We start from the raw sequence: 18,988 nt of genomic DNA on the forward strand, positions 1-18,988 counted from the left end.
AGTAACTGCTAGGAGTGCATGTTACATTTTTGCACATGGATTGGCATTTGTGTGCATTTTTTCTTTTATAAATGAAAATGTCTAGCTATGAACTGTGGTTTTTATTTTCTGCATATCTAGGTTGTATTTGCCTAAGAATTACTTTTATGTTTGATTTTGTGTGCATTTGAAACTGGGTGAAATTAGTTTTTCGATTGCATAGTCTGCTGTTTGTATTTGTCTTGTCATTTTGTCTGTGTTTGCATAATTGTCTGAGTCATGTTTGTCATATGAATTATATTCTGTTACCTTGAACGATCTAAAATGCAGCCAGCCAGAAAAAAAAGTCTAAGGGCTGTAGGTAGTGAAAACACTTGGAAAGATTTCTCAACTTTACTAACTCCCACCTTAGGCTTTTCACAGATTAGATTATAAGAAAAAAGGAAAAGCCTATAAGACATTTTTTTTCCTTTTCTATGGTTCCAACACTGGCAGTGTTGGGTTACAAAAATAAAGTTAAAGAATTAAAGTTACAGAACTGCTAAAACCCATCTAGCAGATTCTGAAGATTGTGAGATTAATCATTAAGGAACACGGAAATTAATCATTTTAAGAATGAAGAAAACTCCTGAGACTCTGGGATAATTCCAGGAATTCAAACCCTTTTGAAGTTCCTTAGTAAGTTTTGAGGTACCACTCTATAGGGTTTATTTTAAGGAAAAATGAGGAATTAAGGATTTTTTTAAAAAGTGTTAAAAGTAATTGACAAGATCAATACTTTCATTGTTTTAGGGCAGTGAAGAAAAATTAATTGGCAAGAAGCCCAGGAATGAAGAGAGTGAAGGAAAAAAAGGATAAATCACAACCTCTTGTTAATTCCTTCCTTGATTTCTTATTTTGTCCCCAAATCTCCTTCTGTACCAACAGAAAGGAAATATCCCTTTAAATAAAGGCTAGGATAGATTCTGAAAAAGGAAAAGTACTCTAGAAAGTATTAAGGGATCCTCCTCACAACCCTAATTATTCAACATGCCCCATCCCCAAGTCATGGGTACATCTCAGTTTCTAGGAGTGCTAAAAGACCATTACAGTTCATGTTCCTGTTAACCCCTCTCATCTCAGATCAGAATAAGAAGAGAGAATACTGGAGAACTGTAGAGAAACTTGAATTCAGCCTAGGAAAGGAGTAGCCCAGTAGCTTCCCAATCCCAGTACCTGCAGCTGGAGGGAGCATGGTCATGTCCAATGGTCAGCATTCCCTGAGCCCTAACACCTGGAACTTTCAATAATGGGGAGGTCCTAACACCAGTTACCCCAAGCCCTAGACTGTGCTTTCTTCAGCACCCCCCAAGCAGACCCCAGTGTCTCCAAGTGATGAGGTCTAGAATTGGGGTACCTAAATGAAATTAGGGTTTAAATGAGGTCTAGTGGCAGGTTCGGGGTACAGGGAGTCAAATAGAGCTCTCCTGCAACCCCTTTGTATTTAGTGCAAGGATATGGAGTTAAATGAGGTCTAGTGGCAGCACAAGAGTCCCCTGTAAAGGAATTTATAGACCCGAAAACCTAGATTGATAAAAGAGGTTTATTTTGGAGTTTGGAATAAGGTTAAAGTCTAGTTAGTAAAAGGTGTTAAGTAAAGAGAAGGTGTAAGGCTGCCATGTTTGGAACCTCTGCAAAGAGTGGACTAGAGTTTGGCTCTTTTATATTGAGAGAGTTAGCTAAAGGGGCCTGTGAGTGGAGTCCCAAGTTGGCTCAGATCCCAAGGGAGTCTTCTATTGTAATTCAAAAGGGTGCTTTTGACCAGGATTTGTGAATCAAAGGTCCTAGCTTCTTGAATTGATAATGCATCAGCTAGGAGGGGTTGGGAATCAGAAATGAATAAATCAATCTGAAAGGATTAGTTTCTTAAAGGGACCACAACCCGCATCACAAGGTAGACCTGGCTCTTGGCAGGCCTTGTCTAGCTGTTGCCTGGGTGAATCTGGGTGATCCTCACATCATTTATCATGGCTGTAGAAGGTAAGGGATTGTCTTTGATGAGCCCATCTTTCTCTGTTCCAGTTAAGCTGTATAATTTATAGCAAATTATTTTAATCTCTATTTGCCTCAGTTTCCTGATTTGTTAAAGGAAAAATAGTAATGATTGTTGTGAGACCAAAATGATATATTAGAAAGATGGCAGAGAGAAGCCAGTAAGTTTCCTAAGTTCTCCTCAGCTTTCCCTAGGAAACAATGGTAAAGTAAGCCTCTAGACAAATTTCAGAATGATAGAACTCATAAAAATTCAGAGTGAAGCAATTTTCCTGCTTAAGATATCTTGGAAGGATTTCAGGAACCATCTGTCCCATTAAGGCAAAAGGGGAACAGGGAACAGTGCAGGTGCAATGAAGGAAATCTATACCAAAGGAAATTACCAAAGTAAAGACCAATAGTAAAGGCTCCTCTGTTTTGGCTCAGTGGACCAGTGAGTCAAAGGGTCAGTTGTGAGACTTCCAAACCAAGTGCAAAAAGTAAACTGCACAACAGGTGGGGCTAGACCAGGTCAACTCAGCACAGTGAAGAAGCTGGAAGCACCTCCACTCTCAGCACAGAAAGTCAGTGAGAGGCCCCATCCCCCTGCAAAACAAGCTTTTGCTTCCTATGTCCTAGGAGCAGAGCTTAAGTTTTTAAAATGAGCAAAAAATAAAAAGAGCCCTGACCAAAGAAATCTATGGCAACAGGAAAGATCAGAACACAAATCCAGAAGACAGCAATGGGAAATTGTTTACATATGAAGCCTCAAAGAGAGTATGAATTAGTCTCAAGATCAAAAGGCTCTATTCAAAGAGCTCAAAAAGGCTTTTAAAAATCAAGTAAGAGAAGTATAAGAAAAATTGGGAAAAGAAATGAGAACTGTACAGGAGAATTATGAAAAAAAAAGTCAAGAGTTTGGAAAAGGAAATGTAAAAATTGACTGATGAAAAAAGCACCTTAAAAACAGATTTGACAAAGTAAAAAAGAAAACCAATCCTTTAAAAGTAGACTTGGCTAATTGGAAAATGAGATGAAAAAGCTAACTGAAGAAGTTAATTCATTGTTCATTAAAAATTAGAATTGGACAAATGTAAGCAAAGGACTCAATGTGAGAGTAAGAATCAATCAAACAAAATTTTAAAAAGTGAAAAGATAGAAGACATATAAAATACCTCACTAGAAAAACAATAGACCTGAAAAACAGCCTTAGGAGAGGTAATTTAAGAATTACTAGACTATCTGAGAGCCATGATTTAAAAAAAAAAAAAAAAAAAAAAAAAAAAAAAAAAAGCCTGGACAGCATTTTTTAAAAAATCATCAAGGAAAACTGACCTGATTGTTTTAGAAGGTAAAACAATCATTGAAAGAATCCTCCTTAAAGGTCACCTTCTGAAAGAGACCTTAAAATAAAAACTTCAAGGAATATTGTAGCTAAATTCCAGAATCATCAGGTCAAGAAGAAAACACTGCAAGCAGCCAGAAACAATTCATATAATCAAGGAGTCACAGTCAGGATTTTCCAGCATCTAACAGATTCCACATTAAAGGGTCAAAGGGCTTGTAATATAATATTCCAGGGACAAAGGAGCGAGAACTATAAACAAAAATCAACCACCCAGCAAAATTGAGCATTATCTTTCAGAGGAAAAGATGGATATTCAATGAAATAGGGGATTTTTAAACACTTCTGATGAAAACACCAGAGCTGAAAAAAATCTGATCTTCAATTATAAGACTAAAGAGAAGCATAAAAAAATAAAACAGGAAAGAAAAAAACCCAGTTATTTAAAGGTTAAGTTGTTTACATTCCTACACAGGAAGATAATACTTATAATTCTTGAGAACTGTATCTTTGTAGGGCAGTTAGAGAGTTTTGGTTTTAAGTTGACTTTGATATAATAAAATACAAAAAGAAATTAAGGAGTGGAAAAAAGACTGTAAGGGGGGGGGGGAAAGGGAAAGTAAAATGGAGTAAATTACATCACAGAAAGAGGCACAAAAGGCCTATTCCTGTAGAAGGAAAAAAGGAAGGGGAGTGAGCATTGTTTGAACTTTTATCTCATCATATTTAGCTCAAAGAGGGAATAACAAATACCTTGTTAGGTACAAAATGATATGATGATTGTAAAATGACTGGCATATGCTAAGCACATATGTGAATGTAATTGTTCCATATTTAATAATTTCAAAGACCAAGGTAATAGAGAATGATAACTTAGAAATGAAGTTGATATCATCTGAAGCCTATTGTTTATTATTGTATTTTTAAATTTATGTTGTAAAAATTGAGAGACCACTATAAAATAAAAATACTGTTAGACAAGGCAAACTTTAATCTGAATGTTGTCACATATGAATCAGACTTTTAAAAGGATATGATGAAAACTGCATATTTGAAAACAAATATTTATATAATTATAAATTCTAATACTACTATTTATTATAATAGCATGTTTTCACTTGAAAATCTTGACTTTTATGAAAGTACATATGATAGTTTAAAGATATAGCTTCAATATATTAATGATGAGTCAACTATCAAGTATTTGTTGTATGTTTGAAGCCCCAGAATATGAATAGTTTTAATTTATAAGTAAAGGATTAATGAACAGTTAATTGTTAGAGAAAAATCAGAAAAGACATTCAACCTCTAAATAGTGATTAGTGAAATTTTGCTATTTTAGATGAAGACTAAATTTATTGTTGTTTTTAACTTTGATTACCAGGATAGTTATCTGAATTGACATAAAATAAATAATAGAAAATGGCAAGTATGGTAGTCTGGGACTGCTAAGAAAGATGTTCCTGCCCGGGAAAGATTGTGGGGATGATCTAGGCTAGGTAGGATCCTTATGCCATTTCCCTACTGTGCTATTTTCCTTGATGAAAATGAAAATTTTCCTACCTGCTTAATTTTAAGCCTTTTTAATAATATTGTGACTACATTATTGGTATAGATGTGGTTCATGCCTGGAGTCAAACAAAGGTGAGGGAGTTTTTTCTCCTGTTTTGATGTACCTATATCCTTTGTTTTCCTTTTATAGCAAAATTCCATAATCAAGAAGTTTTGTAAAATAACACTAAATCTATTAAATAATAAATTGATACTGGAACATTTGAGTAATTATACTGGGATTCAAGTATGAACATGTTACAACTTTAACCTGTATTATAATATAGAAATGGTCAAATTATAATATAGGGAATGATATCCTCCAAAGGGGAAATGATTAGATTAGGTAATAAAACAAAGATGTAATATAAAAATTTTCTAATTAAGTGGAATAGTTAATTCTGAAAAATGCAACAGGATTATATTGCTTTCTCCAAGAATTATATATAGATGGATATGACTGGTTTCCAAAACTGTAGAAATTCAAATTTTAGGTATGTTTTGGTAATAAATTCTAAGGATTGGATTTTATATACAAGTTGTACTGATAATGGTACAGAAAGCAAAAACATTTTCCCATTTTTAAAGTATCTGTCTGATAATTTTAAAAATCAGAATAAAGGCCATAAATGAGCTTCCAAAGAAAAAGCACTAGAACCAGACAGATTTACAAATTAAATTCTATCAAACATTATATCAAGTACAGAATTTAAGTAAGGATAGCAACAGCAAATGGTATGTGAACCAAAGTTATATTGATAGGGTATCATGCCACAGTTCTCTTTTATTGTCCTGATTCAGTTTCCCTAATTGTTCTGCCTCAGTTTATAATTATTTTCTGCTCAATCCTGCAAAACCACCCCTCCCTCAATCAGAATATTTGATAAGGATAAAAGATCTTATATTTTAGAAAATCAGAATGCCTCTCCCCATCTCTGTGGTTCCTCCCCCCATTATGTCATCCTATCTCCATTGGCTCACCATACCCAGAGTCCCGTTCCAGCTCTCAGCACCCTGCCTCAGTCTACCCCTAGTCTGAGCCACAAGTATTGTTTGCAGGATTCTTGGAGACTCATTCATAGTATCATTCAGCCCTGGGACCAAACCATGGATCCAATTGGTCCCAGTAAATCTCTCCCTTTCAAATAAATTATTAAATACTTTCTAATCTCTATCTTGCCTCAGTTTTTCTAGCATTACAGGGGGAACCTTGAAACTGTCCTTCTTGACCTTTGGGGTAAGCCCTGAAACTCTCCTGACAAGGATCCATCCTTTGGAGAAGTTAAGTGGTTTCTTTAAGATTGGCCCAGGACCATTCCTTACTTTAGCTCAAACTTAAATAGTCTCTTTTAGCTGGAGATCTGGATCTGATATATCTATTGAGCTGAAAATTGGCTCAGGACCACTCCCAGTAAATGGTTTCTTTCAACTGGAAAACTAGGCCTGGGGGCAATGACAACATTGAAGTAATCTCATTCAATTGAAACTTCAGAGTTCTTTTAAAGGACAGGAGGGGCAGATAGGTGGCTCAGTGGATAGAGAACCAGCCTTGAATTCAGGAGTTCAAATCTGCTCTCAGACCCTTAACACTTCCTAGCTGTGTGACCCTGGGGCAAATCACTTAACCCCAGCCTCAGGGAAAAAAAAAAAAAAAAAAAAAAAAAGGCAACTTGGGACTCATTTCTTTGCTGAGGCTCAAAAGCAGGACCCTGCCAGGCCAAGGGACCACTCCTTGGCATAGCTGCTTGTGAAGACCCCCTACCCAATGAGAAGACATTCTCTGCTCAACATTAACTCCTCTTTCTTTCTTTGCCAGGATTTCTCTGCTAGACCTTTACTTCTCTGTCAGGACCTTGTCACTGAGGAAGTCAGCCTTCTAGCAAAAGCTGACTCCTGCAGTGCCAACAGTAAACTCCCCCCCCCCCTTTTTTTTTTTTGCCACTTTAAATCTTCAGTTTTGTGAATTCTTTCACGTTGGATCTGTGCCGACCAGAAGGGGTTGCCACAACTCTGACCTGCGTCAAACCTCATCAATATGAGATTTCAAAATTGGATAATCAATTTTGTAACCTCTAGATTTGGAACCAGAAAAGCAGAGCCCCTTTTAGAACTGTTCTGAGAATAAAGCATATCATCCAAGAAAAGATATCTGGGGACCATATAACTACATGAAACACCTGCAATATTCTTTCTGCCTGGTTTGTCCTACAAACTATTCCTGCCAATGCTGTTCCAGTTTCAACCACCCATCTCCCAGGCTAAGAGAGTAGTTAAAACATGCCTCTGCTATTTGGGACTTTCCTGGTTACTTTGCTGATATGTAAATTTCCTTCCTCAGAATTAGTCTACTGTGAGCCCTCTTAGGTAAATTTGATATGTACCTGACAAAGTAATTATGGATGATGGCTGAGACTACTGCTTCAGATTTTTACCTCTTCCCTTTTGTTATGTGCCCAACCACCAATACCCTGATTTAAGCAAGTTTTGGTGTTGGCAATTTTTCCCTCGGACATTCCTGAACCCTTTTCAAACATTGTTACCAGTGACACCTGAGACCCACTTCTCTATTAGATTCCCTCAAGGAATTAACACACACACACACACACACACACACACACACCCTCCCCACTCACCTGCTCTTTCAGGGGAAAATATCAAAATATTTTGGAGATTGCCTATTTCCCCAAACTATTGTGCCCTGAGTTTGTGATCATACCCTCTGCAAAGTGTCATTAAGAAATTTATCTCCTTATTTCCCAAGACCATCTATCACATGTTCACAATTCCTCTTCCTTGTTATTGACAGGGACTGCACTCTGCCATGACCCCTAACATTTGAGATAGTTGTTCTTATAGCACTCTTGTATTGTCCCCAAAAACACTAACCATGAGAACTATCACAAGATCTGAGAATGACTATATTATAGGCCAACCCCCTTCATATATATGAAGTAGTCCCAGCAGCAGATAGCATTAAGTGCTCCTTTTTTCTCACTCTGAAAGTAAACTTTTCTTTGTGTCTTAACTCTTCTGTCTCTACCCTGCTCTGTTTGGCTCTGGCCACCCAGAGGCTGGTTCTGCTCTGGTTGCCATGAATAAGCATAGGAAAGTAAAAAGGTTTTATTCTATGGGCAACTTTCAGGTTTCACCTGAAAAACTTTGCTTGAAGACCTTTGTGCTTTAAATAATCTCCTAACAAAGGAAGAAGTGTGGTATGGTGGAGAGGGTGCTGAACTTGAAGCCAAGATTAGTTCAAATCCCACTTGACTGACCAAATCATTTTAAACCTTTCTGAATCTCAGTTTCTTCAACAATAAAACAAAGGGGGTAGTCTGGGGAGGCTCTTAAGGTCACTTTTGTCTCTGATCCTACAATCACAGACAATATCACAGCTTGATGGAAATGCAGATATCTGCTAGTCCAACCTCTTTATTTTAAGAGGTAAAAATGAAATCCATCAAGGTAGAGTGATTTTCTTCAACCAAATGGTGTACTCTAGCAGCTATTAAATAATGAACAAAAAGATTCTCTAAAGTTTCTCCACCATCTCTATCACCTGTAAAAGTCCAACTTGTTAAATAAAGTAATACTTAGAGAAAGGTTAGCAGAATTATTATCTACCGGCTTGATTTAATTGATTTAATACACTTGATTAAATGAAAATAGAGAACCAAGAAAATTAGTGTGCAATGACAGAAGGCAGACACTTTTTAAGTTGAAACATTTTAGTCACCTGCCCCTATGCTGCCTGTTTTATTCTCAAGAATCTTAGTAAGTCAAGTCTGCACCTGCCTCCTTTTGGACTGTCTGTCTTGTTTCCTGTTTGTCTGCTTTAGGTAAGACTACTAAAGCCTTGAACTGCCAACTTAACCGTCAACTCACGATAGGTTAAAAAAACTCAGTAGGCTCAAAATACCAATTTCAAGTACAAATTAAATATAAAGGCAGATACCTTTTCCATGTGGTCTTTAAAAAAAATCCTCTTATGTGCTAATCTTTTCATCTGACTTTGCAAGTGACATTTAAAAACATTTCTATTTAAATGAGTTCCAACAGTCCTTTCAAAGTGATAGCACTAAAAAAAAGGAATAATTTGAATAGAAGTTATGGAGTATGTTATTACATTACCTTATTAACTATTTGAGCAGCAAAATCTCAAAAAAGCTCTTTTAAGGGGCCAACAATACATTTTATTTCCTCTTTTGAGAATGCAGGTATAAGCTTCCAACAAATAGGGGTTTGTTCTTTCAAATACATATCAAATTAAAGTGTAAACTGAAATTTTTTTCTCTCTCGCTTTTTTTTTCCCCATTAAAAATTGTTAAAAGGGACGGCTGTTTAGAAGGAAGAGAGTGATACAGAGAAAAATCTAAGAAAACTTAGAAATAATGGGTCTTATAGGCAGGTTTTCCTGATTCACAAGGCGGATCATTTTTCTTCTATTATCCACATAAAAATGATTTTTTTACAAGAGTTAACCACTAGCCCTACCTTCTACTATATATTTCCTGACCAAATACCCTTTTTTGTAATGTTCTTTGGTTCAGTTTTCCTGGGGATCTCTGAAAGCAACCTTCGTTTTAATCAGAACCACAAGAACAGCCAGGTGTTAAAGTCCAAATTCTTTATTATGTCCTTCCTTTGGCTGGGCAGCTTTGTGGAGAGCCTTTGAGATCGGTCTTGGTCTCAGTGGAGAAATACAGGAGGAGAGCCTGCCCAAAGATGGAAATGAATTTCTGTATCCTTGGCCCTGAAAGCTTGAGCTCCTGCCTTCAGTTTTCTTGTCTTCTCTGCCTCTGTATCTTGGCTGAGTTTGTTCGAGCTTATATGCTCTCTTATCATAGGTGTGAATCTTGTAGAACTATATTAAGTACTAAGTACATGTACTGAACTAGAGAACTATTAAGCACTATGCTAAACTAGATAAGCAATATCTCAATTCCACTTAGTACCTTGTTTCAAGTTCAGAGTTCTGGCCCTTAACACTTTTTAGTCAAAAATAGATTGTATTATAGTTAAAATACAGAAAAGATTAATAATGGAGTTTGGATTTTGATTCTGTGCCAAAGACTTTAATGAATGAAATCTTATTTTATTTTCTAATGATTCAAGAATTGGGTCTTAGTTAATAAATAACTGGACAGCTCTATTGCCACACATAATCACCAAATTTTTCATTGAAATAATATGCAGGTCACATTAGCAATTAACACTTGCATCATGGTCCTTAGATGGGCTTAAGAAGAGCCTTATTTCAAATTTTGCCTCTCATTCACTGAATGAACTGATATTCTAATTATCATCAGCCAATAACAATCTCCACAGGTGGTAATTTCATCAATTCTAAAAATGAGAAAGTTGAACTAGAAAACCCTTTTCATGTTTAGATCTAAGATTCTAATTGTCTCTTCTGATGTTTTTTGTCATGATCCCAATATAGAGGTATTACTTTGATTAGAAAAAGTCAAATATAAGCATTATGATGAATGATGCAAAATCTTTGAAAAGAACCCTTTTCTTGTCCTCTGGAATAGCAAACAACCAGAATAAAATGATTAGGAGGTTGGGATCAAGGAAAAGATAGGGGAGTAAGACACAAATGAAGGTGAATTAATACCTGGGGTGAAGACAGCTGCAGTTTTTATACCTCTGTCCTCATTCTGAATATCCTGGAGGAATGAACCAACTGTGGTTAACATTGGTTTGATTGTGAAACGACAGCGCTCCCGTCTTGATGGCAAAGTAAGGGTTATCAAAGGAAGACCATATCTGTAATTAATGGTTACCTCTGTTAAAGAAAGAAAAAGAAAGCCAAATGATGATGTAGGAAAGGTTAAGATTTTTCAAAGATACTTCTTCCTTTTTGAAAAAAAGCAAAAAAAGCAAGATACTAAAATTAAGAGAAAACTATAACTCTTTTTTCTGTACTCATTTTAGAATATAAGCTTCCCTATCAGGAAATCGATTTATTTATTTATTTTTTTTTTAAGGTAGAAGTATTCTATTTTTTAAAATTAATTTTATAATTATAGTTTTTGGACATTACATATGAATGGATAATTTTTTTTACACCATTATCCCTTGTACTCACTTCTTTTCCAAATTTTCCCCTCCCTCCTTCTACCCCCTCCCCTAGATGACAGGCAATACCATACATTTTACATGTGCTACAGTATATCTAGATACAATATATGTGTGTAAAACTGAGTTTCTTGTTGCACAGTAAGAATTGGATTCAGAAGGTAAAAGAAAGACAATAGTGCAAACAGTTTACACTCATTTCCCAGTGTTCCTTCTCTGGGTGTAGCTGATTCTGTCCATCATTGATCAACTGGAACTGAATTAGCTCTTCTCTATGTTGAAGATATCCACTTCAATCAAAATACATCTTCATACAGTATCGTTGCTGAAGTGTATAATGATCTCCTGGTTCTGCTCGTTTCATTTAGCATCAGTTGATGTAAGTCTCTCCAAGCCTCTCTGTATTCATCCTGCTGGTCATTTCTTACAGAGCAATAATATTCCATAACATTCATATACCATAACTTGCCCAACTATTCTTCAATTGATGGACATCCATTCATTTTCCAGTTTCTAGCTACTACAAAAAGGGCTGCCACAAACATTTTGGCACATACAGGTCCCTTTCCCTTTTTTAGTATTTCTTTGGGATATAAGCCCAGTTATTAGCACTACTGGATCAAAGGGTATGCAGAGTTTGATAATTCCTTGGGCATAGTTCCAAATTGCTCTCCGGAATGGTTGGATTCTTTCACAACTCCACCAACAATGCATCAGTGTCCTAATTTTCCCACATCCTCTCCAACATTCATCATTATTTTTTCCTGTCATCTTAGCCATTCCGACAGGTGTATAGTGGTATCTCAGAGTTGTCTTAATTTGCATTTCTCTGATCAATAGTGATTTGGAACACTTTCATATGAGTGGAAATAGTTTCAATTTCATCATCTGAAAATTGTCTGGTCGTATCCTTTGACCATCTATCAATTGGAGAATGGTTTGATTTCTTATAAATTAGGGTCAGTTCTCTATATATTTTGGAAATGAGGGCTTTATCAGAACCTTTAACTATAAAAATATTTTCCCAATTTGTTACTTCCCTTCTAATATTGTTTGCATTAATTTTGTTTGTACAAAAGCTTTTTAATTTAATGTAATCAAAATTTTCTATTTTGTGATCAATAATGATCTCTAGTTCTCCTTGGGTCACAAATTCCTTCCTCCTCCACAAGTCTGAGAGATAAACTATCCTATGTTCCTCTAATCTATTTATGATCTCATTCTTTATGCTTAAATCATGGACCCATTTTGATCTTATCTTGGTATATAATTTATTTTATTGAAAAAACTACAAAAGGAATACTAAACAAAATTAAAATAAAACAAAAGAGAATATTGTCATGTGCCCAACAGAACATAGGGAAGATTTGGTAACAACAAATTACCAATTCAAAAAAGTATATTTATTAGTAGAAGAAATTATATTCATGAGTATCTATCTTTTCATTACTTTCCTGTAAATTGTTCTTTCATTCTGCTGCTCACCATTTTTACTTTAGTTTTCCCCTCCTTTCATCCCCCCCCCTCCAAGTAGGCTATAGTTAAGAAAAGATATATTTATGTATACATACGTAGATACACACACACACACACACACACACACACACACACACACACCATTCCTAGCCCTGTTGACTCTTCCCTCTCTTGTTTTCTTTTTTTTGTTTTGTTTTGTTTTTCTTTTGATGTGTTTTTTCTTTTTTTTATTATAGCTTTTTATTTACAAGATATATGCATGGGTAAATTTTCAGCATTGACAATTGCAAGTCTTTTTGTTCCAACTTATCCCCTCCTTCCCCCAGAAGGCAGGTTGACCAATACATGTTAAATAAGTTAAAGCATAAGTTAAATAAAATATATGTATACATGTCCAAACAGTTATTTTGCTGTTCAAAAAGAATTAGATTTTGAAATAGTGTACAATTAGCCTGTGAAGGAAATAAAAAAATGCAGGTGGACAAAAATAGAGGGATTAGGAATTCTATGTAGTGGTTGGTTCATAGTCATCTCCCAGAGTTCTTTCGCTGGGTGTAGCTGGTTCAGTTCAATACTGCTCTATTGGAACTGATTTAGTTCATCTCATTGTTGAAGAGGGCCATGTTCATCAGAATTGATCATCATATAGTATTGTTGTTGAAGTATATAATGATCTTCTGGTCCTGCTCATTTCACTCAGCATCATTTCACGTAAGTCTCTCCAGGTCTTTCTGAAATCATCCTGCTGATCATTTTTTATAAAACAATAATATTCCATAATATTCATATATCACAATTTATTCAGTCATTCTCCAATTGAGGGGCATCTACTCAGTTTCCAGTTTCTGGTCACAAAATTTCTTGCACCTACAGGTCCCTTGACCTTCTTTAAAATATCTTTGGGATACAAGCCCAGTAGTAACACTGCTGGATCAAAGGGTATGCACAGTTTTTGAGCGTAGTTCCAAATCATTCTGCAGAATGGCTGGATGTATTCACAATTCCACCAACAATGTATCAGTGTCCCAGTTTTCCCTCCCTTGTTTTCTTAAGTTTCCGTCTTCCCTTATTTCTTTATAGATTTTGGAGGCTGTTATATGTAATGTTCTCTAAAGTATATAGTTCTCTGATAGCAGGTTTCTTGGGGGGGCTTTTGGGAGCAGCCTTCGTTTCCGTTCAATAATCACCTCAAATGCAGCCAGGAGTTAAAAGTCCAAATCCTTTACTGTCTCTTTCCAAATCTTATCTCCTTCACTTGGGGCTCAGCTAGTTTTCTGGAGGCTTTCCGGATCTTGGTTTCAGTGTTCTCCACAGGACAGCCTGTCACCACTTCTCTGTCTTCCTTCTTTCTGCCCAAGTTGAGAATCTCCTCGACTTGTGAATCTCCTCTACTGAATCCTGGCTCTGAATCTTCCGAAGTCCCCAGTCAGAACAAAGGTGGAAATTAGAATGAATCTGACTTTGCCTACCAGGGAGTGGGCTTGTGGGCTTCTTCTTATATATGCTCTCTTAAAGGTGTGAACTTTGTGGGTTTGTGGGAGCTTCTCCTTATATATGCTCTCTAAAAATGTGAACTCTAAGGTGTGAACTCTCTTAAAGGTGTGAACTAAGTACATAAACATTGTCTCTATCAATGACTTAGTACCTTATTTCAAGTTCTGGCCCATAACATCTCCTGTTTTCTTTTGATTTAGAACATAAAGTGGTAATGACCTCCTTGACTTCTCAAGGAGGTGAGAATCCCAAAAAAGGTGATCACGCCTTCACTGACTGCTCAAAAAAGGAGTGAAAAAGAGGTGATCACGCCCTCCCTGACATCTTAGGAAGGGAGATGAAAACACCAAAGGAAATGGGAAATCAAATCAGATTAGCGGGTTTCTGAAAGGGCTCATTTGAAACAGGTATAAATAAATCTATCAATATGGGAGGTATTACACATAATTACATAAGCACATAGTAATGTGCTAGTATTGATGTAATAAATAAACATGAATCAACATGAGGAATTATACATGTCCATAAGTCCTAGAAATAGTACAAAAGGAATCCATTGTCCATTAGTTCATGTGCCAGGAATCCAACAATTCCTGCAAGCTTTGAAGTCCTGCAATAGTCTCATCTTGTGTTAGGGAATCCAATGTTTCCTGCTGGTTTTCAAGTCCTGCAACAGTCTCATTATCAGCCATGCTCTTTCAGTGTCAGATGTTTCTTAGATCTTCTCATTTGTTTTGAGGTTTTTCTCCTTTTCTGTCTCTCTCCAAGTGCTCATTGCCACCCATATGTTTCCTTCTCCATCTGTTTTCTTCCCCATCTATAAAAATACAAGCAAACCCTCTCTCCCAGGCAGTTAACCTATCTAGTTCCCTTCTATTTACCACTTTCTAGATATCTTCCCCTCACCTGGCAATTGCATTGGAGCTGTTTGCACTGGACACTGCCTTGTTGGTTTAAAATACTTGTATTCTCCCCAATTGTAATTCTTTTCTGCCATGTGATTGCTTTTTGGCTGATAGATCACATCAGAGTCCTGACCTTCTAAAGACTCTCTGGCTGTAAACTCAGCTGCCATTGTGCCCTACCTATCTTTTGTATGATATCTTGGGGCTGGGCCCCACCTCTCATTTCTCTGGGTAAATCTACATTCTGAGGCCCAGTGGAAGCCCCTGTGGCATTTTGGACATAGGATTTTAGATTTCTCTTACCCTGTCTTCTCACTCTCTTTGCCTTCACAGCGTCTTTTGATCTCCTCTAAAAGAACATCTTTGTGTAGTACCCATATAATTCTTTTGCAAACGTCATTGGCATTTTCCTTAGCCAAATGTCTGGTCATTATTTCTGTAGCTGAATTTTCTCCAATAGTTCTTGTCACAGCTTTTTGCAAAAATCCCACAAAATCTGCAAAGGGTTCACTGGGACCTTGCTCTATTGTTGTGAAGGCTTCCCCTCAATCTTTTGTCCAGGGAAGGAGCCCCAAGCTTTTGTTGCAGCAGCAGCAGCAATCTGTTCATAAATTGTTATGGGGTAATTAATCTGTGCTGAATTCTCTCCATATTGACCTTCACCTAGTTGGTCAAAAGTGATTTGTACATTAACTCCTGTTTTGACTATTGTCTTGAATCCTACATAATTTATGATACTCTGAAAGCCACAAGTTTTGTCCAGGTTCTAAACATGTCCTTGCTATTTCCAATCACTTGAGGTTAGGATTTCATAAGACAAATTCTCTTAACATCTTAACATAAGATGAGGTAGCCCCACAGAGAATGCAACCTTTTTTCAAATCCTTAATTTTTTTCCAGATCAAAAGGAGTTTATCTTCTCCTTTTTTGACCTGAAGAGTCAAGCTCTTCAATCACAGGGTATGCATTTATAAAACCAGATATATCCTGTCCTTCACTTTTTGCCTTAACCCATGCCTTTTGTAATCTTGTCACAGGCTGCTTCATAGGTGCCAATGACTGTGTCACTGCTCCTTCTCCCTCCACCCACTAAGGATTAATCGAGGGAGGTAGGTCAGGGGGTAGGAAATGTTCCTGTGTTAAGTCCTACACTCAAAATTGTACTTAACTCCATTCTTATCTGATTCTTCTTCCTTTTCACTTAGTTTAGTTGGCACCTCTCCCTCCTACTCTTTCTTCTTTTTCCTTATTCTATAACTTATATAATTTCCTAAAGACAGTTGTAATAAATTATATGTATTAAGTGTGTCTTTGGAAAATGAATCAGGTCCATTATCACTGTAGAATTCACATAATTTCTCTCCTACTAATTTCTACTCCTCTAGATCCAATTCTTTTTCCATAGAAAACCAAGGAGATGTGTACTATACAGTTTCTAAAAGTTCAGTGATCTGCTCCCAAATTATAATCAAACCTTGCCTTTTCATAACCCTGACAATGCTCTCTACACATTTTCCTTGAATTGGAAAAGATGGCTGTTTTCTAAATAATCTGTCCCATTTTAGCTGAAATTCTACTTTAGCTCTTTAACAAAGTTTCCTTATTGTACTCACCCTAATTTCTGGGTCACAGATTGTAAGGATGCAGTTCCCGCAAAACAAGAGAAGGGAATTGTAAGGGCCCTTTAAATGGGCGGGCACAGCACAACAGGAGATTTGAGTGGCCCAGAAGTATTCTATGTGGATATAGGACTGCCCTGTAGGTGGAATCTTGGCCATATTGAGATAGCTTCGTAATGGGTGATGGCTCTCTAGCTGACTGGCTAGACCTCACAGGCCCTTTATAAGCCCACTGCAGACAGCAGTCGCTCTCTTTAACCTGGCTCCCTAGCCGGGGTGGCCAAGCCAAGCTGATGGATAGCTGAGAGAGGTAAGAAGTCAGGTAGTGAACACGTGGATCTTCAGACCAGGTGTTCACTAGGGAGCTGACAAGTCAGGGTATTATGTGAGTAGGTATAATAAAGGCTTTTAAGATTACACTTGGCTGTTCTTGAGTGAGCTACCGGTTATTAAACTATAGATTCAAGAAATTGTGGCCAGAAACCTTTGAAGGCCTCAGAGGAAGCGAGCCAGGTAGAGTTGACACTGCAAAGGTCCGTGGTCAAAGGTACTCTGTTGGGCATAGAGCAGACTAGTAATTGTAACTGCCAGGAAGGCATGTTACAACAGATGAAGGTTTTTGGTCCCACATTCAGGCGCCAAAACGTAATGTTCTTCTCTAAAGTATAAATTTCTCTGATAGCAGGCTTCTTGGGGAGCTTCTGGGAGCAGCTTTTATTGCAGTTCAGTTTCAATAATCACCCCAAATGCAGCCAGGAATCTCCTGATCCCCAGCTAGCACCAAGGTGGAAGTTGGAATGAATCTGACTCTGCCTTCCAGAGAGTGGCCTTGTGGGCTTCTTCTTATATATGGTCTCTTAAAGGTGTGAACTCTAAAGGTGTGAATTAAGTACATAAGCATTGTCTCTATCAATGACTTAGCGACTTGTTTCAAGTTCTGGCCCATAATAGTTATACCCTTCATGGTATATATGTAGTGTTGCCTATTTAGCCCATTCCTGATGTGAGTCCAAATTTTAAGCTTCTTGATGGCATATGTGGTTTTTCCCTTTTACTTTCATCCCCCAGTATACTATCTACTGCCTAAATGCTTGTTAACTGACCAAATTATATACATGTATATTGTACTCCTTCAAAGTTCAGCCTTGGACTAAATAAGCTTATATTGTATGTAATTTTCACAGTAAAAGTTTTATCTTATCTCCTCTACTAAATGGTATCAGTTTAAAAGCATTTATTAAGCATCTATTGTGTTCAAGGCACTGATGGAAGCATTCAGGATACAAAAAAAAAAAAAAAAAAAAAAAAAAAAGCTAATTTCCTTCCCCTTACCCCAGGCCTCTAAACTAAAGGAGCTTACCTTCTAACACCGAAAACAACATAGAAACTAAGCAGATAGATGATATACACAGAAGACACTTTGAGAAGGAAGGAATTAATAGTTGGGAAAAAACCCCTAGAGTAAATGGGATTTGAGCCAAAGTCTTAAAAGAAGTCAAGGAGATTAAGAGGAGGGGAGATAAGAAGGCATCCCAGATGTGGGGAAAAGAGAGTATCAAAAACATGACACTGAAAGCTAGCCAGTGTTACTAGAATACTTCGAGTATGCGAAACATACAAGGAGTCTGCAAAGTGAGAATGGGCCAGATGAGGAAGATATTTAACTACTCAACAGGGTTCATATAATACACATACATATACATATAGACACACGCACTTACATGTTGTGTAGGATGTGTGTGTGTGTGTGTGTGTGTGTGTGTGTGTGTGTGTGTGTGTGTGTGTGTGTAAATAAAAGTCCTGGGACTAAATGGGAGCCAGGGGAAGCTCACTGAAAGAGTGGTGACATAGTTGGGCTTTAGTGTTTTACTCAGAACTCTAAATCCATAGCTGGAACTTTATTTGGAAGTACAAAAACCACTTAATTAAGAGGATTGTAACAGACTTACCATCAGATGGCACCCGTAAGCTGTAAAAACGTGATTGATGATGGTATTTCCTATTTCTAGTTGGCCTTACACATAGTATCTGGAAGAAAAGGGAGAAATTTGAGCTGTTTACTTTTCCATTAAATCAGGAGACTCATCAGTGCTAAATTCAGAACAAGCATAGATATCAACCAATCAATGAATATTAAGTATCTGCTATGTGCCAAGGCACTATTCTAGGTACAAGAAATATAAAGACAGAAATGAATTGGTTCCTGCCTTCAGAAAGCTTATGTTCTATTAGAGGATATATATATATATATATATATATATATATATATATATATATATATATATATATATAAGTAGATATTTTCTTCAGTGCTGGAAGAGTAAATTATTGAATATTACAGCAATTTCCACACTAGTTTCCATAACCCAACATCTTTTCCTTTTTAAAGAGTCCTACACAATGCTACTCCATTCCTGTGATTCCCTTCTTGAGTAATCTTTATCTTTCTCCTCATCTTCTTCAACATCATCCTTACAGCTAACATTAATATAGGATTTATTATATGCCAGGCACTGTGCTAAGAAATT

The 18,988-nt window shown here is 36.7% G+C and overlaps 1 protein-coding gene across 2 annotated transcripts in view; it reads right to left on the reverse strand.

The window, feature by feature from the left end:
* Window positions 1-18,988, reverse strand: part of MCUB (mitochondrial calcium uniporter dominant negative subunit beta) — a 97,114-nt gene that overhangs the window by 12,336 nt on the left and 65,790 nt on the right. Inside the window, exons 2-3 of one of the 2 annotated variants that reach the window (XM_074274915.1) lie at window positions 18,410-18,488; window positions 10,503-10,673 (exon numbers count right to left, since the gene is read on the reverse strand). In XM_074274915.1, the coding sequence (XP_074131016.1) occupies window positions 10,503-10,673; window positions 18,410-18,488 (250 nt within the window). The remainder of the gene's footprint in view (window positions 1-10,502; window positions 10,674-18,409; window positions 18,489-18,988) is intronic. The other variant, XM_074274916.1, reaches the window with a different exon arrangement.

This window comes from Sminthopsis crassicaudata, chromosome 6, assembly GCF_048593235.1.
Source record: "Sminthopsis crassicaudata isolate SCR6 chromosome 6, ASM4859323v1, whole genome shotgun sequence".
Lineage (NCBI taxonomy): Eukaryota > Metazoa > Chordata > Mammalia > Dasyuromorphia > Dasyuridae > Sminthopsis > Sminthopsis crassicaudata.